The sequence below is a fragment of the Nomascus leucogenys genome, chromosome 11, assembly GCF_006542625.1.
Source record: "Nomascus leucogenys isolate Asia chromosome 11, Asia_NLE_v1, whole genome shotgun sequence".
NCBI lineage: Eukaryota > Metazoa > Chordata > Mammalia > Primates > Hylobatidae > Nomascus > Nomascus leucogenys.
The window spans coordinates 25,071,953-25,093,627 of NC_044391.1; the positions used below are offsets into that span (position 1 = coordinate 25,071,953).

The window sequence follows — 21,675 nt, forward strand, 5'->3', positions numbered from 1 at the left end:
AAGGACTTCATGATTCACATTCTGCTTAATAAGGGCTTTTCGTTGCCTGCCGAGCATGAGTGAGCCAGTCTCCTAACCTCATCTTACCATATACATTCTCAGACCATTCCAGGTACCAACTGTGTCACTTTGGGTTCCCTAGAAGCAGACAGAATCATATGGGCAATCCATTTACTTAGGAAAATACTTGTGAAGGATAAAGGGGAAAGGTACCAGAGGTGGTCAGAGAATTGGGTAAGAAGAGCTTCAGAATGCAATGCAGCTTCAAGAAAGTCTTGGCTAGGATGATGGGGAGCTCCAAAACCAAGATTACCATTGGAGGTGTCAATCATTGAGTGGGAATGAGCTGGCTCTAGTACCGCTTCCATGCCCAGTCATTGGCTGGGATCAGCAGCCCAGGGAGAGCCAGGACTTCCTCACAATAGGTTTTTTGAAGGGAGAGTTGAGCGGCACATTTTCACGTCAACCACAAAGAATGAGGTGAGCATTTATAGTTAATAACAAATAAATGCAGAAATTTACAGTTAAATTCATGGGCTTCATCAAAACGTCAGAAATAAAACTAGGAATAGAATCATATGTGAAAATTCTTAGTACAGTGTACATAGAATTTTAAGCAAGGAAAGAAGGGAAACAAAATATAATTTAATTTTTATCTAATTTCTGATACGGAAAGAATAGCTCAAGCATATAAACAAAAGAAAGCAAAATGAATGTGATTATAATACTTATAAAAAAGAAATATTTCTTAGTCAAAAGAAATGCTGCAAACAAAATTGAGTCAAATTGAAAAAAAAATTGACAAATAGACCACTTTTAACAAGAACTCTTACAATTTTTTTTTTAAACACAGGTTTTCTCCAACTTATGGCTGTTTCATAGTTTATGATTCCATATAGTACTTTAATTCCGTTACTTTGGTCTCCATTACATAAATAGTTTAGCTTGGAGGGTGCATCAGGAAGCAACACTGCTTAAAGCTAGGCATTCTAATGGAAGCTTTATTGAGTTTTCTCTCTGTTTTTTTCAAATGTGCCATAGTGGGCTTTTGGTTACACCTTCCTTAAACATTTAACAGAGTAAAATTTATGAGTCTGTGCTATATGGAGCAGAAATCTGGGCCCTCAATTGACCATTTGTTTGTGATTAAGAGCAAATTCAGTTTCTTCCTGAGGAGAACCTTAGCCAGGTCTTAACTACCCCTCGGCTCATCATGGTGTGGCAGTATGATGGCTCTTCTGGTTAGGCTTTTTAGCATGTAGAAATATTTCTCCTAACCCTGGGGGATCCTCTAGCAGTTTATACTTCAATTTGTACTCTCAATCATCCAAACAGAATAGCTATACTCCAGATATTTACCACGGGTGTTATACACTTTCACATTTATTCTGCTAACTGTGATGTTTAGTCTTACTGCTTCCATCCTTTTTTTTTTAAATCTTTCTGTTACAGATTTATTTCCTATTGGAACCAAGTCTGTGAGTTCACACCCACATGCCAGATTTTGCTTCATGATTGTCAGAGGCTAGTACTCATCCATCTTGTTTTATATGTATTTTTTGTTGACTGCTCTTTATTATAGTGATTTATTTTTCTCTTTTCTAACATGTTGAAATGGCCTAGTTTTTATTTATTTTCTATTGATTTGAGCCTCCTATACCCTGCTTCTGTCATACCAGTGGTTACCTTATCTTTCTTCAGAATCTTAATATTATCTGAGTAGGGCCATGTAAAAGAAAGACATATTATTGAAACAAAAATGAAAATTGCCATGAGCCCATTTTTTACCTCATGAAGCATGTGTACACTTCATTTTTGGCAAGGTACTAGCCTTGAAAATACCAATGCAGTAAGGGGATTTCAGAAAGAAGACACCAGAGAGTTTGTAAGCCCCTCTCTCTCAACATTCTGGTCATCTTTAAAATACCAGGGAGGCTATGTGGAGAGAACCGAAATAGTAATGTCTACTATTGCCAGCCTATGCCTGCTAGCTGCTTTTTTCAAAGGCAAGGTCCTTTATTATTTCCTTGTTATATATGTATTTTGAATAGGGAATATATTTAGATGGTTCAAAAATAAAATATTAAGGGCAGATAGTGAAAAGTTTTATTTTTCCTCTAGAATTCCTCATCTGCCTAGTTCCCATGACTGCTACTCCCCAACTACACATAGCCAGTCTTACTATCTTTTTATGTATTCTTACAGAGTTCCTTTATACATTATAAGGAAATGGAAATATATATTCCTTTAACATTTATCCTAAATTAACTTATAAAGTTCATGTGATTCCAACATGAATATTGATAGGTTTTTAAAGAAATAAGCTTATTCTGAATTATATTTGGAAAAATAAGAATTGCAAGAAAACCTCTGATTTAAAAGAAGAGCAGTATGGGAGGGTACTTTCACCAGAAATAAAAATGTATTATTTTATAACATTGTGTGACATAATATAATAGAAAGCCTCTCTAATTAAAACTGTGTGAAGCTGATGCATGCATAGCTAGTGATACAGAGTAAAAAGTACATAAATCGTCCCATACATGTCTATGAATTTAGTATATGCTGTAGGTAGTAACTCAAGTCAGTTGCAAAAAGATGGATTGTTTAATTAATAATACTGGCAAGAAGGTTGTCATTTTAAACAAAATTAAGTTGGATCCCTACCATACATCATAGAAGTATAGAAAAACTACAAATGATATCCTGTATTACTTTGGAATGATAAAGTATTCTTTATTCAAAAACTATTCAAAATCCAGAAGTCATAAAAGATTGACAAAATCTGCTATATTAGAAAAAATTTTTTTGCAAAGCAAAAACAAGTAAATCCAAAGATAGACTGAGGAAAGGCATTTGTATCTTATAGACAAAAGGCTAATCTCCCCAAAATACAAAGACTTCCTAGGCATTGATGAGAAAAGAACAAACGACAGATAAGTGAAGTGGGTGCTATGGTCTGAATGTGTATGAATTAGTATGTTGAAACCTAATCACCAATGTGATGGTATTTGGAGATGGGGCCTTTGGGAGATGATTAGGTCATGAGGGCAAACCCTCATGAATGGGATTATTGCCCTTATAAAACAAGCCCCAGGGAGTTTCCTTGCCCCTTCCACCGTGTGTGGACACAGAAAATGGCCATCTAGGAATCAGGAAATGGACCCTTTCCAGACATCAACTCTACCAGCACTTTGATCTTGTACTTCCTAGCCTTCCATACTGTGAGAAATAAATTTCTGTTGTTCATAAGCTACCCAGTCTCTGGTATATATTATAGCAGCCCAAATGGACTAAGACAGAGGGGAAGCAGTATAAGCAAACTGTTCACAGAAAGGGAAATATTAATGCCTTTTAAATGTATGACAAGATACAAGTTGATAAGACACTGTGTTGAGTGAAGGTTATGGCAGGACAGCACAGATGCATTGCTGTGGGAATATAAATTCCTAGGGTCCCTATGGAGGGCATTCTAGATATACATATTAAAATAAAAAATGCATATACCACATCTGGTAACTTATACTCATATTGGTGGAAAAGGGTATATAAATAAGGTCATTCACTGCAGTATTACTTGTAACTGATTGTACAATTGATAATTGTAATTGGAACTAATATCATCAATAAAGGAATAGTGGATTGATGATGTGGTAACCATAACTATATAACACCATGTAGTGGTAACAAAGAATGGGGAGATTATGGGAAATTTCCTAGGGAAAAATCCCAAGGAATATTGCTAAGTGAAAAAAAAATTTCAGAAATCTGAGTATATTTTGTTTTTAAGAAGAGAGGGTCTCACTCACTCTGTCACCCAGGCTGGAGAGCAGTGGTGCAATTTTGGCTCACTGCAGCCTCAACCTCCTGGGCTCAAGTAATCCTCCTGTCTCAGCCTCCCAAGTAGTTTGGCACCTCTGTGCTGGGCTAGTTTTTGAATTTTTTGTATAGACAGGAGTCTATCTATGTTGTCCAGACTGGTCTCAAACTCCAGGCCTCAAGTGGTCCTCCCACCTCAGCCTCCCAAAGTACTAGGATTACAGGTGCGAGCCACCACACCAGGCATGAAGTGTGTCTCTTGTAGACAGCATATAGTTGGATCATTAAAAAAACTCCATTCTACCAATCTCTGACTTTTTTTTTTCTTTTTTGAGATGGAGTCTTACTCTGTCGCCCAGGCTGGAGTGCAGTGGTGTGATCTCGGCTCACTGCAAGGTCTGCCTCCTGGGTTCATAACCATTCTTCTGTCTCAGCCTCCCAAGTAGCTGGGACTACGGGTGCCCGCCACCATGCCCAGCTAATTTTTTGTATTTTTAGTAGAGACAGGGTTTCACCATGTTAGACAGGATGGTCTTGATCTCCTGACCTTGTGATCCACCTGCCTCAGCCTCCCAAAGTGCTGGGATTACAGGCGTGAGCCACCGCACCTGGCCCAATCTCTGACTTTTCATTGCAAAGTTTAATCCATTTAAAATACAAGGATTTACTTCTGCCATTTTATTAATTATTTTCTGCCTGTCTTATTATTTTTTTTGTCCCCTATTTCCTCCACTACTGCCTCTTTTCATGTTTAGTTGATTTTTCTGTAGTGAAAGGTTTTGATTCCCTTCTCACTTATTTTTGTGTACCTTCTATAATTATTTTCTTTGTTATTACTATGGAACTCATTTAACATCCTAAATTTGAATTGATAACTACAATAGCATACAAAATCTCTGCTTCTATACAGCTGCATCCCCTTTTATGTTATTGATGTCACAAATTACATTTTTATGCATTGTGTGTCCAATAATATAGATTTATGTTTTACACATTTGTCTTTTTTTTGGGCGGGGATGGAGTCTCCCTCTGTCACCCAGGCTGGAGTGCAGTGGCGTGATCTCGGCTCACTGCAACATCCACCTCCTAGGTTCAAGCAATTCTCCTGCCCCAGCCTCCTGAGTAGCTGGGACTACAGACGTGCACCACCATGCCCAGTTAATTTTTCTATTTTTAGTGGAGACGGGGTTTCACCATGTTGGCCAGGCTGATCTCCAACTCTGGACCTCAGGCGATCCAACCACCTTGGCCTCCCAAAGTGCTGGGATTACAGGAATGAGTCACCATGTCCAGCCCACGTTTGTCTTTTAAATCATGTAGAAAATAAAAAGTGGAGATATAAAGCAAAATTACAATAGTATCAGCTTTTTTATTTGCTGATGTATTTAACTTTACTGGAGATCTTTATTTCTTTATATGGCTTTGAGTTACTGTTGAGTGTCCTTTACCCTGAAGTACTACCTTGAGCAGTTCTTGTAGGACAGGTCTATTGGTAAGAGAATGCTTCAGCTTTTCTTTATCTGGAAATATCTTCAATTCTCCTTTTTTTTTTTTTTTTTTTTTTTTTTGAGACAGAGTCTCACTGTGTCACCCAGGCTGGAAAGCAATAGTGCAATCACAGCTCACTGCAGTCTTGACCTCCCAGGCTTAAGTGATCCTCCTACTGCAGCCTCCCAAGTAGCTGGTACCACAGGCCCATGCCACCATGCCTGGCTAATTGTTTAATTTTTGTAGAGACAAGGTCTCCCTATGTAGCCCAGGCTGATCTTGAACTCCTGGGCTCAAGCAATCCTCCTGCTTCAGCCTCCCAAAGTACTGGGATTACAGGCATGAGCCACCATGTCCAGTCACACACTTCCCATCCCCATTTTTGAAGGACAGTTTGCCAGACATAGAATTCTTAGTTGACAGGTTCCCCACTGCCCCCACCCCTGCAGGATGTAATAACTATGAGGATCTTGATCCAGAAAACCTAAACTGCCTTGAACTTATTTTTAGTAGAAATTTAGATTTTAAGGGTGCTGCCAGTGAGGGCTCAAAAGAAAATAAGAAACAGTATTTGAACCTGCGTGAAAGGAGGTTCTTGTGATATAGTGGTAGAAAGCTTAGGGAAATTGTTTCCTGGAAATAGAACTCACAAATGATAAACTTAGATATGTAGTTAAGGATATTTCCAAGCAAGATATTGAAGATATGCCTGGTTTGCTTACAGTAAAAAGTGAGAGAAAGGAGACAAAAAGTAACCAAGACTGTATGACTTTTAAAATTCCAGCTTCTCTGTGTAGCAAAATAAGCCTAGAATCAGAAATGGCTGCCAAAAGTGTGGCACAAAAAGATGGTCGAGTGTATGACTGTACAACCTTTTACTAAAACCTGAAAAAAAAAATGGTCAGAAGATGAAGTTGTATAAATGACACTTACAAGAGATTAAGGTTGTGCCTTACAGATCTTCCCAAAGTAGGGGGCTTCTAGGAAACATAAAAGTGGTGTCCCTCATCAGGAGGCCAAAATAGAGAAGGAATTCTCTCAGAAACATCTGGGATTGTGGCTTTTGTCTAATGAAGTTAATATCCATGGGATGCCCTTAACATTTTTTCTTTCATTTTGACCTTGGAGAATCTGATGATTATGTGTCTTGGGGTTGATCTTCTCCTGGAGTATTTTACTGGGACTCTCTAGATTTCCTAAATTTGAATGAGATTACAGGCATGGACCACCATGCCTGGCTAATAATTTTTATCTTAAAGTTTATTTTTCTGATATCATATTCCAGCTTTCTTTTGGTCAACATTTTTCTGGAATATCTTTTCTTCTGTAATTTCACTTTCAACTTATTTGAGTCTCTGAATCTCAATTGTGTCTCTTGAAGACAACATATAGTTGGATTATGTTTTTTTGTTGACTTGGCTTGGTTGTTGGTGGTATATAGGAATGCTAGTGATTTTTGTACATTGATCATTTCTCTATTGATCAGTGATATTGAACTTTTCTTCATATGCTTGGCCACATGTATGTCTTCTTTTGAAAAGTGTCAATTTATGTCCTTTGCCCACTTTTTAATGGGGTTGTTTGTTTTTCTGTTGTAAATTTGTTTACGTTCCTTATTGATGCTGGATATTAGACCTTTGTTAGATGCATAGTTTGCAAGTATTTTCTCCCGTTCTGTAGGTTGTCTGTTCACTTTGTTGACAGTTTCTTTTGCTGTGAAGAAGCTCTTAAGTTTAATTAGATCCCATTTGTCAATTTTTTGCTTTTGTTTTGATTGCTTTTGGTGTCTTTGTCATGAAATCTTTGTCCATTCCTATGCCCAGGATGGTATTGCCTAGGTTGTCTTTCAGGGTTTTTATAATTTGGGGTTTTATATTTAAGCCTTTAGCCCATCTTGAGTTGATTTTTTATATGGTGTAAGGAAGGAGACAAATTCCAATCTTCTGCACATGGCTAGCCAGTTATCCTAGCACCATTTGTTGAATAGGGAGTCTTTTCCCCATTGTATGTTTTGTCAGCTTTGTTGAAGATCAGATGGTCATAGGAGTGCAGGCTTATATCCTCTGTTCTGTTCCATTGGCCTATGTTCCTGTTTTTGTACCAGCACCATGCTGTTTTGGTTACTGTAGCACTGTAGTATAGTTTGAGGTGTCAGGTAACACAGTGCCTCCAGCACCGTTCTTTGTGCTTAGGACTGCTTTGGCTATTCAGGCTCTTTTTTGGTTCCATATGAATTTTAAAATAGTTTTTTTTCTAGTTCTGTGAAGAGTGTCATTGGTAGTTTGATGAGAATAGCATTGAATCTGTAAATTGCGTTGGGCATTATGCCCATTTTAATAATATTGGTTCTTCCCATCCTTGAGCATGGGAAGTTTTTTTTTTTTTTTTTTTTTTTTTTTTTTTTTTTTTTTTTTTTTTTTCATTCTCTTGAGCATGGAAGTTTTTCCATTTGTGTTGTTTAAGGGCTTGAGAGCCACAGAACCAATGGTAAAGATTCCAGTTGAAGTCTGAAAGCCTGAGAACCAGGAGCGTCAAGGGCAGGAGGTTGATATCCCAGCTTAAGCACTCAGGCAGAGAGAGAATTTAACCTTCCTTCATGGTTTTCCTATTGAGTTCCTCAGTGAACTGGATGATGTCCACCTTGGGGAAGGCCATCTACTTTACTCAGTTCACCAATTCGTTTGTGTCTTCTCTGATTTCTTTGAGCAGTGTTTTGTAATTCTCATTGTAGAGATCTTTCACCTCCCTGATTAGCTGTATCTTAGGTATTTTATCCTTTTTCTGGCAATTGTGAATGGAATTGCCTTTCTGATTTGGCTCGTGGCTTGGCTGTTTTTGGTGTATAGGAATGCTAGTGATTTTCGTACATTGATTTTGCATCCTGAAACTGCTGTAGTTGCTTATTAGTGAAAGGAGCTTTTGGGCTGAGACTATGGGGTTTTTCAGGATGTAGAATCATGTTTGTCTGCAAACAGAATAGTTTGATTTCCACTTTTCCTGTTTGGATGCCCTTTATTTCTTTCTCTTTCTTGATTGTTCTTGCTAGGACTTCCAGTACTATGTTGAATAGGAGTGATGAGAGAGGGCATTCTTGTCTTGTACTGATTTTTAAGGAGAATGCTTTCAGCTTTTGCCCATTCAGTATAATGTTGGCTGTGGGTTTGTCATAGATGGCTCTCATTATTTTGAAGTATGTTCCTTCAATACGTAGTTTATTGGGAGTTTTTAATATGAAGTGGTGTTGAATTTTATCGAAAGCCTTTTCTGCATCTATTAAGATAACCATATGGTTTTTGTCTGCACTTTTGTTTATGTGATTAATCACATTTATTGATTTGTGTATGTTGAACCAACTTTGAATCCCAGGATGAAACCACCTTGATTGCGGTGGATTAGCTTTTTGATGTGCTGCTGGATTCAGTTTGCAAGTATTTTGTTGAGGATTTTTGCATCAATATTCATCAAGGATATTGGCCTGCAGTTTTCTTTTTTGTTTTATGTCTCTGACAGGTTTTGGTATCAGGATTATGCTGGCCTCATAGAATGAGTTGAGGAGGAGTCCCATCTCCTTAATTTTTTGGAATAATTTCTATAGGAATGATACCAGCTCTTCTTTGTACATCTGATAGAATTTGACTGTGAATCCATCAGGTCCAGGTCTTTTTTTGGTTGGTAGGCTACTTACTACTGATTCAGTTTTGGAGCTTGTTATTAGTCTGTTCAGGGAATCAATTTCTTCCTGATTCAGTCTTGGGAGGATATATGTGTCCAAGAATTTATCCATCTCTTCTACATTTTCTAGTTTGTGTGCATAGAGGTATTCATAGTAGTTTCTGATGGTTATTTTTATTTCTTTGTGGTCAGTGGTAACATTCCCATCATCATTTCTGATTGTTTTATTTGGATCTTCTCTCTTTTCTCCTTTATTAGTCCAGCTAGCAACCATCTATCTTAATGATTTAAAAAAAAAAAAAAAAAAAAAAAAAAAAAAAAAAAAGCAGTTCCTGGGCCAGGTGTGGTGGCTCATGTTTGTAATCCCAGGACTTTAGGAGGCCGAGGCGGGCGGATCACGAGTTCAGGAGATCAAGACCATCCTGGCTAACACGGTGAAACCCCGTCTCTACTAAAAATACAAAAAATTAGCCAGGCGTGGCAGCGGTTCCCTGTAGTCCCAGCTACTCAGGAAGCTGAGGCAGGAGAATGGCATGAACCCGGGAGGCAGAGCTTGCAGTGAGCCAAAATCACGCCACTGCACTCCAGCCTGTGTGACAGAGGGAGACTCCATCTCAAAACAAACAAACAAACACCCCAATTCCTGGATTTGTTGATCTTTGGTTTTTCATGTCTCAGTCTCCTTCAGTTCAGCTCTAATTTTGGTTGTTTCTTGTCTTCTGCTAGCTTTGGGGTTGATTTGTTCTTGCGTCTTGAATTCTTTCAGTTGTAATGTTAAGTTGTTAATTTAAGATCTTCCCAACTTTTTGATTTGGGCATTTAGTGCTATGAATTTGCCTCTTAACACTGCCTTAGCTGTGTCCCAGAGATTCTGGTATGTTTTATCTTTGTTTTAATTATTTTTAAAGAATTTCTTGATTTCTGCCTTAATTTCATTATTTACCCAAAAGTCGTTAAGGAGCATGTTGTTTAATTTCCATGTAATTGCATGGTTTTGAGTGATTCTCTTAGTCTTAACATCTGTTTCTTTGTGCTCTGGTCCCAGAGAGTGTTTGGTATGATTTCCATTCTTTTGCATTTGCTGAGGATTGTTGTATGTTCAATTATATGGTCAATTTTAGAGTATGTGCCATGTAGTGATGAGAGTGCATACTCTGTTTTTTTGGGTGGAGAGTTCTGTAGAGGTCCATCAGATCCATTTGGTCCAATGTTGAGTTCGTGTCCTGAATATTCTTGTTAATTTTCTGCCTCAGTGATCTGTCTAATACTGTCAGTAGGACTCCCTTTAATATTTCTGGTAGGGCAGGCTTTCTGGCATTTTTTTAGTTTGTGTTTATCTGGAAATGTCTTAAATTCTTCTTCAGTTTTTCAAAATAAGTTTGCTGGATATAAAATCTTTGGTTGATGATTTTTTTCTCCCAAGGACTTTGAATATGTCATCCCACTGCCTTCTTGCCTACATGGTTTCTGATGAGAAATCTACTGTTAATCTTGTTGAGGAGCCCTTGCACATATTGAATTACATTTTTCTTGCTGCTTTCAAGAGTCTGTCTTTGTCTTTGTCTTTCAATAGTTAGATCATCATGTGTCTAAGTGTGGATCTCTGAATTTGTACTTCTTGGAGTTCATTGAGCTCTTGAATGTGTAATGTTTTTCATCAAAGTTTTAGAAGTTTTGGCCATTGTTTCTTGATGTATTCTTCCTGTCTGTCTCTTGCTCTCTCTCTCTTCTCCTTCTGAGATTCCCATTATGCATATGATGATATGCTTATGGAGTAAGACAGGTCTCTCAAGCTCTATTTATTTACTTTCATTCTTTTTTCGTTTTATTCCTCAGACTGGATAACCTCAATTGTCCCATATTCAAGTTTGCTGATTCTTTCTGCTGCCTGCTCAAATCTGCTGTTAAATCTTTGGGCAGGAGGATTGGGTTGCTCAAATCTTATACATTTCAAAGAAATGTTTATCTTCAGGCCTGGCCATTGGCTGGCCCCTGGAAGGTAGCCTGTGAGCCCTTGGAATATTCTTCCTGATACGAGTTTCTGTATGCCAAAAGCCCTGAACCATGCTGTATTTATGGTATTTATTGTAAACATCTGTTTTTGTATGATTAAGCCCTTGGGCTACACTGTACCAGTTTGACTGGATAAGTTTATCCTAGAAAATTGATTTATGATGAATGCCTGGTTTTGCTCTGTGGTGAAGACTGGATGGAGTCTGAGTAGCTGAGGTCATTCATATGGGCACTGCATGCCTACGTGACTGACCCCCAACAAAAACTCTGGATACCAAGGCTTAGGTGAGCTTTCCTAGCAACACTTCACATGTGTAGTCACACATTCCTGCTGGAACAATTAAGGGCATCCCCTCCACTGGGAGGGGATACTTGGAAGTTTGAACCTGATTTCTCCTGGACTTAATCCATGTAACTGCTCCCTCTGTCAACTGTGATATATCTTTTTGCTGTAATAAACTGTAACCATGAATATGGCAGTGTCTGAGTTCTGTGAGTCTTTCCAGTGAATCATTGAACCTGAGTATGGTATTGAAAATTCCCAATACAGCCCCTGTAGTGAAGTTTTCATCTCAGTTATTTTCCTGTTTCAGAATTTCTGTTTCTTATAATTTATATCTTTTTATTGATATTCTCTATTTGTTGGGATATTAGTCTCATACTTGCATTTAGTTCTTTAGACACAGTTTCCTTTGGTTCTCTAGATATATTTAAAATAACTGATTTAAAGTACTTGCCTAGTAGGTCCAACTTCTATGTTTCCTGGGCAGTTTCAATTCATTGATTTATTTCCCATGTATGGACCATGCTTTCTTGATTCTTTGCACATTTATATGTGGTTTTGTGTGTTTTTGAAAACTGGATCTTTTAAGTAATATGGTGATCCTGGAAATCAGATTATCCTCCCCACTTCTGCTCCCCAAAGCATTGTTTTGTGACTTTTGTAAACTAATCCTATAAAGTCCATATTCTTTGTCATGTGTAGCCACTGAAGTCTCCGCTTAGTTATCTTAGTGGTCAGCTAATAATTAAGCACATATTTTCTTACATGCCTTTGCAAAGGAGTTCTGTGTGAATGTTGGGGAATGCTTTAAAAACTGAGACAGGCAGTTGATAGCTCTGTGTTAGCATTCACTGTCTGATTGCACAGAGACTCAGGGTTATCCCAAGGTGAGAGAGCATAGGGCTTTCTTAGGTCTTTACTGAGCAGTCACACAGCCCTACACATTCATGTGTAGATTCCAAAAAGATAATGAAACTTTTCAAAGCCTCTATGGAAATCTCATTCCCTAAGCTTTTCCTGATACGTTCTTTGGTTAATCAATTGTTTGTCCCAGCTGTTATCCACAATTTTAGGCAGCTGGAAAGTTTATAAATTGCCTGTGTTTTCAAAAATACCCCAGGGAGAGCTCTGAGTCAGGTCAAATAAAGACAACTTTGCAAGTGGGTCATCAAGGGAACTACCAGACAGGTAAAATGACAGTTCTCTTCATTAGAGGCTTAGAAGGAACTCTACCTTTGTTCCGTCTCTTTTGGGAGCTACCAAACCGCTGCTTTTCACCATGATTGCAGAATGTTTTCAAAGCTACTATGGTGCTGGAGAGGGAAAGATGAGAATAGGGCCAGGTAAAGTGCCATGAAGCTTGCCGTTCTTACCAAGATTCTACTGTTTTTCCTGAATAAACCCACCCTGGATTGCTAAAAGTGTAGCAAAGTTTGGTTAACTTCTAGAGTTTTACATTTTTTAGTGCTGACAATTTTTACCAGTTTTTTTATTGCATGTTATTTTTCTACTTCAAATGCTTTATTTCCAATGTTTTTAGAATAAAATCCGAACTCCACAGTCAAAGTCTATAAGACTAACAGGACTCTGTTTACATCTCCAGAATCATCTTTAATCCCACTTCCCCCTCATCAGTATGTTCCAACAACACAGAGATCCTTCATGTTCTTGAGAGTCAAGTGTTACCTAACCCAGCTGCCTGTAGTATATAAATAATTGGTTTCTGACCATTCTGTTGGTCCTCCACTTTTTTTCTGTTGGCCTTATTTTCACCCCAAATTCAAGTATATTGGATAAGAGCCCCCCACTCATTTGCCAGTCTCAGTAAAATTAAATTATATCTCACAGGTCCTACTGAGTCAAAGGTCTAAACCCTGACCAGAGAGAGGCAGTGTTCTGATTAGCCAGACCTGAGATCTGGTGCAAGGTGTGGAGTCACCTTAAATGGAAGTACCTGGCTGGAAATTAGAGCAGAAATGTTTGTGTAGAGAAAAAATGTAAAGTTGCTAGAAGGGTAAGTTGATACTGGGCAGAAACCACAACCACCTGTTTTCATTACATTGCCTTTGGGTCTGTGCCCATGCTGTTTCCTCTGACCAGAATGCAAAGCATGAGTGGCACATGATTAGTCTTCAAATCATGTCTTAAATATTTTCTCTTTAGATAGACCTATTCTGATCATTTAATCCAGGTAGCTTCCTTTCCTCATTCTCTATTACAACACTTTTTTTTAACCTTCATAACTTTTATATTAGACATTAGGTTAATTCTGTCAACAAATATTTACTTAGCACCAACTAGTACCAGATAGTGTACTAGACTTTGTTCATTATCTTCCATAATACACTATGTTTTATTCACCAGTGCATAGTTCAATGCCTAGAACACAAAAGGTCCTAAGTCAGTATTCACTCAATGAATGAATGAAAGGGCCCTGATACTCAATCCAATAACATTTTTAAATGTTAAAAAAAAAAAAAGGAAAGGGGGTATGTTATTCTACTAGGCCAGTTATCTCAATCTTTCTTCATTGTCTTAACATTTAATTTGCTTTAGGCACATGCATGGACTCCCAAATTAAGGTAATAAGAATCTTAATCACATAAAAATTAAACATAATATGAAAACTACATGATAAACTGCCTAAAATGAACTGCACCCTATTAATTGAATGCAAAGTGAGATGATCTGATCACAGAAATCCTTGGAGCAAATGAACAACCTTTAAAAATGTAAGATTTATTAAGAAAGTAATAAAATTTGTACAAAAATAATAAGTAACGTATTTTAATTTTGTGAAATGTCAATAAAATACCATCTCAGACTTTCTCTGATCGTTAGATTCTGGCAAATATCCAACTTCATGTACCTTATCGTTTTTGCTATTGGAGAAATAGTTGCGACACACTTTAGCTGCTGCATGAATGTTCAGATGACAAAATGAGCACCAGTTTTCTCATCAGATCCTGTGGTTTCAGTAAAAACCCATATCCAGATGACTTACCAATCATAGCACCAGTCTGAACCTCTACTCTGAGTTTCAAATTCATATATTCAATTGCCTACTAATTTTGGTTTTCTCAGAGGTACCTCAAGTTCACTTTGCATAAAACTAAGCTCATATCGTTTCCTCAATCCTGATTCTCATCCACTATTGTCTATTATCTATCACAATTGCCACCATTTGACCAAGAAAAACCCACACATCAGAATTGGCTCCTCTCTGTTCCTCAACACTATTTCCAAAGAATCAATGTAGCAACAACTGCTGCCTTTTTACCTCCTAAATAGCTCTTGAGTCTCCCACCACTATCCTAGTCAAAGCTACCATTTCTCCAATTATATCTACAATAGATTTCAGACTGGTATAACCACACCCATTCTGCCCAACTGCTCTATCTGTTCCCTATATTATTGTTGGATTATTTGTACATATAAAAAGGTCAAATATGACCACATCCCATTTTTCATTCTTAACATCCTTCGGACTTTATTTTTCTCCTTTAGGTTCATGCATGGTTTTGGCCTACCTTGGGTCTCGCCTTCCCCTATACTTCACCATCTCTTGCCTAGTCTTCATTACTGTGGCTACATTGGACTTTCTAACGGAACTCTAGACTCACTAGGATCTCTTCTTCCAAAAGGGCTTAAATAATTCTCTTCTATCTGCCTCAAATATTTTTTCTTATTCTTCATCATCTTAGCATTTTCTTCCTTTGACATTTCCTTAAATTTTTATTGAAGATTTTCTAATTACTCAAGTAAGATATGAATACATTCTTCCTTACAAAAAATTAAAACATTGCAAATAAAGTCAGGATATAACTTTCCTAATCTTAGCACCATCACAAGTTCAGTTAGTTTTGTTTTTCTAAAATCACCTTTGTTCCAACTGATGGCCTTAGAACTCTTGAGTCACTTGTCACCTGAGGCTACTCATCTTAGGCTGCAAAGCCACCAATTATTTCACAATGCACATAGTGTTTACTCCTGCCCTGCCCTTTTGCTCATACTTGGAATACTTCTTCGCATACCAGCACTGAAACATATCATTCTCTTAGTTTCTTTTCAAATAAACTATATTTTGTGTTGCAGTTTGAATTAACAGGGAGTAATCAGCCAAGGTGTTGCAAAGGATATCAATTGCATCATTGTCAAGAGTCCTCTCCAGGGAACACTCATTCCTTCAATTAACCATAGTCCATGGGCTGGCTTTTGGTATTACAGGATCAAAAGCCTGATTTTGCCAAAATCCCATAAGGAAAGCTACCATTTAGGGGTAGACTCACATTAGACACATAGACTCATAGGCCAATTTTTAAATATATAGTGAAAAATATCACTTTCCTAGTGCCATGACCAGTGCTGTGTCTCCTCAAAAGAGATAAACATGAGAATCCAAACTTAAATTAGAAATTGCTTGGTGCATATGAAATCAAGCTTAAAGGCTCTTAGAACATATCGTCAAGTCTCTTCCCGGGAAAGTGGTACCAACTTAAAATCTCACTGGCTGTATATCCATGCCAATTTTAATACACCGCCCAACACTAGTTGTCAGGCAGACTTCCATTCTCATTCTTTCAATTGACATCAAATGACATTTTTTTAATTTCATTTCCAACTTTTAAGCTCGGGTACATGTGCAGGATGTGCAGGTTTCTTATATGGGTAAACGTGTGCCATATGGTTTGCCGCACAGATCATCCCATCACCCAGGTATTAAGCCCAGCACCTACCAGATATTCTTCCTGATCCTCTCTGTCCTCCCATCTCCTGCCCTCCAACAGGTCCCAGTGTGTGTTGTTACCCCGCCATGTGTCCGTGTGTTCTCATTATTTAGCTCTCACTTATGAGAACATGTGGTATTTTGTTTTCTGTTTCTACGTTAGTTTGCTAAGGATAATGGCCTCCAGCCCCATCCATGTCCCTGCAAAGGATATGATCTCATTCCTTTTTATGGCTGCATAGTAGTTCATGGTGTATATGTACCACATTTTCTTTATGCAGTCTGTCATTGATGGGCATTTAGGTTGATTCTCTCTCTCTGCTGTTGTGAATAGTGCTGCAGTGAACATACACGTGCGTGTATCTTTATAATAGAATAATTTATACTCCTTTGCGTATATACCCAGCAATGGGATTGCTGGGTTGAATGGTATTTCTGTCTCCAGGTCTTTGAGGAACCACCACAGTGTCTTCCACAACGGTTGAACTAATTTACACTCCCACCAACAGTGTAAAAGCATTCCTATTTCTCCACAACCTTGCTAACATCTGTTATTTTTTGACTTTTTTGTAATAATAGCCATTCTGACTGGTGTGAGATGGTATCTCATTGTGGTTTTGATTTGCATTTCTCTAACAATCAGTGATGTTGAGCTTTTCTCGCCCTGTTGCCCAGACTGGAGTGCAGTGGCATGATCTTGGCTCACTGCAACTTCCATCTCCTGGGTTTAAGTGATTCTCTTGCCTCAGCCTCCCAAGTAGCTTGGATTACAGGTGCCTGCCACCATGGCCAGCTAATTTTTGTATTTTTAGTAGAGATGGGGTTTTACCATGTTGGCCAGGCTGGTCTTGAACTCCTGACTACCCCTCAAGTGATCTGCCCGCCTCGGCCTCCCAAAGAGCTGCGATTACAGGCTTGAGCCACTGCACCTGGCCAGCTTTTTTTCATGTTTGTTGGCTACATGTACGTCATCTTTTGACAATTGTCTATTCATGTCCTTTGCCCACTTTTTAATTTTTTTTTCTAGTAAATTTAAGTTCCTTATAGATGCTGGATATTAGACCTTTGTCAGATGTATAGATTGCAAAAATTTTCTCCCATTCTGTAGGTTGTCTGTTTACTCTGTTGATAGTTTCATCTTAGCATTTACTACTCATTCTTTTGGTATCAACCGAACTTTAGGGAAGCTTCTCTGACCTTGCTGACTAGGTCAAGTCCTGCTGTGATAAACTTTTATACCATCAATTACATTCCCTCATAGCATTTATCACTATTACGGTTGTATTTTTTTTTTACATTTATTTGTACGATGACTTAATATCTGTCTTTTCCAGTAGAATGCAAACTCCTCAGGAACAAGCCTATGTCTAATTTGGCTCACCATTGCATCCTTAGAACACTCTCTGACTTATAGTAACATATTAGGCATTCAGTAAGTAAGCAAATGGTAGCGGTGTTTCATAGGAAATTCTGAAATGCAAATTTTTGAAGCTGCCCTATTTTTGGATGGCTTGCTTAAAGGCTTTTATTCATCCTTAATTGGTATGGTCGAGATATGAGAATAGCTGAGATCTTGGACCATTGATCCCAAGTGTCACTCACCTCACCTGTTTGCTATGTATGTACTTGGAGGCACTGACCTTGATGTTATTTTCTATTTAATTTTCTTCTAAGTATTCTCTTAGCCTCAAATTTAGCCTTAATAGCTTTACTTAGTGCTCTTTTCTGTCATCAGTGTAGACTTACAGATGTGAATTTTTAATGCATATTTTGACCTAAATAAATGTTTAGGGGCTTTCAATTTCATTACTGCCATTGGCACTTCTGTCTAAAGATCAACAATTCCTTGTTGCCCACTGCCCAGTACCATTACTGATGTAGCCTCCAAGTACTGAAGGGGGATAGAAATAAACACACAAGTTTGGTGGGAGAAGGCCTTACTAAGGTCAATGTTTAAAAGAATCATGGTCCCTTAGTCAATTCTAAAGAATCAATTTATAGACATGGAACCTGTGGAACCTGGAACCTGGGAAATCTCGTAACCTTAGGTACACACCATGTGGAAATTGAACCTAGACCTTCCTCAAAGAGACGCTGTCATGTATATGGGTAAATATACCCTGGAGGATGGAAAAGCCACAAACTTTTAGGAGTTATTTGGAATCTAAATCTGAGTTTACTTGAATTCCTGAAAATGTAGAGAACCACTATAGTCAGTATTTTAGGGCAAGGGATTATGCTGGCTAACTGAAAAGGTGTTTTAAGTTTACCATCAGGACCCAAAACTTACCATATAGTCATTTTCCCACTAGGAGAGTATAGTTGGGATAGAAAAGAAATCCTCAGCATGTGGCAGAATCCTCACTTTGTTAAAACAACAACAACAACAACAAAAAACCTTAATAGTCCTTAAGGTTGATGCTATTAGGGTAGCATCAACCAAGGGGAAATTATCTGGACTCTTTTCCCCATCAAAATATTAAGTCAGAAGCAAGATCACTTTTTCATGGGGAACTGCAGCGATTAAAGCTATTATTAAAGATTTGTAAGATGCTGGCCAATGATTTCTCTCCCCATTCAATACCTCAATATGGTCAGTGCAAAAACCAATGCTAACTCCAACTGCACTTTGCAATCTCCAAATGGCTTCTTTACCAGAATAGATGAATAAAGTTCCTGATTTCTTATCTATAGTCCATGATATGTCGATCGTGCATTACTTTATTCTTGCTCACTTGGACTATTAGAAGCAGTTTGATTTCACCTGGCAAGAGCAACAGTTTGTTTACTCTGCGTCTGTGCCAAAATCTGGTCCTCTGGAGCCTTGACAACATTGCATTCCTCCTAGGCCATGACTCTGATGCAATACATTTACAACCTCAAGCTGATTACTCCTGGAGAACAGCAAGTGGCAACGCCTTAGTTAACTTAGGAAGAAATTAGAGTAAGAGATACATCTTTAAGAAATAAGAGAACCTACATCCTCTGTCCTAGAAAGAAGAGGGAGGTTCTAATGTCAACGATATGACAGACCATTCTCCCTAAGTGGAAAACAAGTTACGGTACCTAACATTAACAGGGAATCTTTCTGGATTTCGGAATTTTTGTGACCTCTGGCCACCTAATAGGTGACACAAAAATTTGCCCAAAGTAGATTAAGAGAAGGTTTTCCAGCTAGTCCAGTCTGCAAGGAAAGCTGTCCTGTCAGGTGATGTGATAGCCACACTGATCCAGTAGTATTCAAGATGTGTGAAGCCGGCCAAAACTATAGAGCCTTGAACATAAAAGAGTTACTGCAAGGTACTCTGGGGTTTTGGAGCTAACTGATGTCACATTAGCAGTAACTATTCTCTTTTTGTGTAACAGCTCCTATCTTGCTTCTAGATCCAAATATCCTCCCATTCCAGTAGGTGTAGCTAAAGAAAAAACAAACCACCAAATATCTGATTATGAAGTCAGGTAAGTATGCAACCTGGGCTGCCCTGAGTGATTGGGTGTCATCAGTTTCACAATCCATAAAACTAGGTTTATTCGAAAACACTCCAAGTGGTATATAAAACGACAGGATTTACAGGCCACAAGAGTTAAAGTATTATTTAAATAGGTTGCTCAACTGGAACACTGAGGCATAGGCATTTTATATATTTATAGGAAGCACTAAATAAAGTCTTGTGGAATGAGAATGAACACATAAACCTGTTTCTAGCGATTAAAAGATTTCTACTAAATAGGAAGCAAATACTTTATTGCAGTAAATTTCACCAGTAATTAGGCTTCATTAATAATATTTATTTTAAAGATCAGCTTTTATTGTAACAAATATAAAGTCATCAGTGTTTTACAAATTGTCAAAAATGCTTTAAGTACAAAAAAAATACATTAGTAAAATGAAAGTTATATTGTATTATTTGGTATACACTTAATACTGCCAACATGCATAACATATGCCAGAAAAGCTCATGCATTATTGGAAGAGAAAAGAAATGTGATATAACTGCTATATTGTCTGATTATAAATTCATTGCTTCAGTCAGTTTTCTTTCTTCAGGGATACCATTTACCTGCAATGTGTAAGAATGAATATGGGCAGGAGTTAGTCAGGGCATGGATACTTTTAGATTTTGAGCAAAGCAAATTATGGCAAGGAGAAAGTTTCCATCTTCTTAATACAATGTAAAATAATTACATTGCATTATTTCTCTGTATTTGGTTTTTTTAAAAAACAGAAAACAAAAGAAAAAATTCTAAATCAGTCTTCTTCTTGGACCAGAGCTATAATATTTTGTATTTCCCAAAAGGTACAGTCTGAAAATTCCTCCCACAATAAACAAAAAGAATGGAAGTTGACTGCAGGATGTATAACTGTACCTTTTAATCATGGCTTTTAAAAAAAATATCACGTGGGCTGCTAGGGCAGAGAAAATGAGAAAACCTGAAGGGGCATCAAACCTAATGGTTTGGGCCTAGTCCAAAAGTTAGTGCGATTGTCAGCTTTTAACTGCTCTATTATCCCAGCTAGTGCTCAAGTCCAGGAACACAACACCAGCAGCTAGTTCATTTCTTAAAGCTTTGATGGGAATTTCAAAGAAAACAAGGAACTAAATGAAAAAAAAAAAAAAAACTTCAGGATATACTTTCCCCTGATAAATTCCATATAGGTAGCTACAAATGAAATTACTTGATATCCAAGATGCAAACTCTTGTGCCTAAATTACCTTCATAAAGAAAACTGACATGGGCATAATGTTCTGTGGTACTTGGAAAACTCCAGTTACTGTTTGATGATAATCATGCATAAATGTAGCTGCCTCTTTGCAGTATTAGGATAATCAGGGTAAAAGAAAAGAAAAGTTGCCGTACTCACAAAAATATATAAACAGCACTGAATCCGTGCATTTGCAGATAGAAGAATTTAGAAATTGAGAAATAAACTTTTTCATTTAAATGAACAGAATGGAAATAAGGAATGTAAACTGCCCATTAGCCCTTCTCTCCAGGAGGCATGCCTCCATTTAGTTTTTTTTTTTTTTTTTTTTTTTTTTTCAGAGTCTCACTCTGTTGCCCAGGCTGGAGTACAATGGCACAGTCTTGGCTCACTGCAACCTCCACCTCCCAGGTTCAAGTGATTTTTCTGCCTCAGCCTCCCAAGTAGCTGGGATTACAGGTGTATGCCACCATGCCCAGCTAATTTTTGTATTTTTTTAGTAGAGATGGGGCTTCGCCATGTCGGGCAGGCTGGTCTTGAACTCCTGACCTCAGGTGATCCACCTGCCTTGGCCTCCCAAAGTGCTGGGATTACAGGCGTAAGCCATCGCACCCAGCCTCCATTTAGTTTTAAATGTACCAGAGGCACAAACACACCAATCTTTCATAATTATAAAAAAAATGCTAGGGTGGTCTCTCTCCCTTTGGCACTTAAGATATTTTGGGGACTCACTAAAAAAACAATAACAACAAAACAACCAAGAGGAGATAGTGTACTTTAGTCAATAATATGATCCAAATTGCAGAAAAATGTAAGAAAACAAGAAGGTAATAGGCTCTAGTATTAACTAAAAAGGAGAGCAAGGCTTTCTTCACTCAAGCAAAATACCTGCTCCCTAAAAATCTGTTTCAGAAAAATAATTTTATAAATTTGGTTAAACAACCTTAAAATCCCCTAGGAAAACTCTTT

At 37.8% G+C, this 21,675-nt stretch overlaps 1 protein-coding gene across 8 annotated transcripts in view; it reads right to left on the bottom strand.

Moving 5' to 3' along the window:
- Positions 1–19,769: 19,769 nt before the first annotated feature.
- Positions 19,770–21,675, bottom strand: part of SGCE (sarcoglycan epsilon) — a 70,676-nt gene continuing 68,770 nt past the window's right edge. For all 8 annotated transcript variants that reach the window (XM_030822105.1, XM_030822101.1, XM_030822099.1 and 5 more), the window contains one exon: positions 19,770–20,062. In XM_030822105.1, coding sequence (XP_030677965.1) covers positions 20,012–20,062 — 51 coding nt within the window. In that variant the 3' untranslated portion in view covers positions 19,770–20,011. The remainder of the gene's footprint in view (positions 20,063–21,675) is intronic.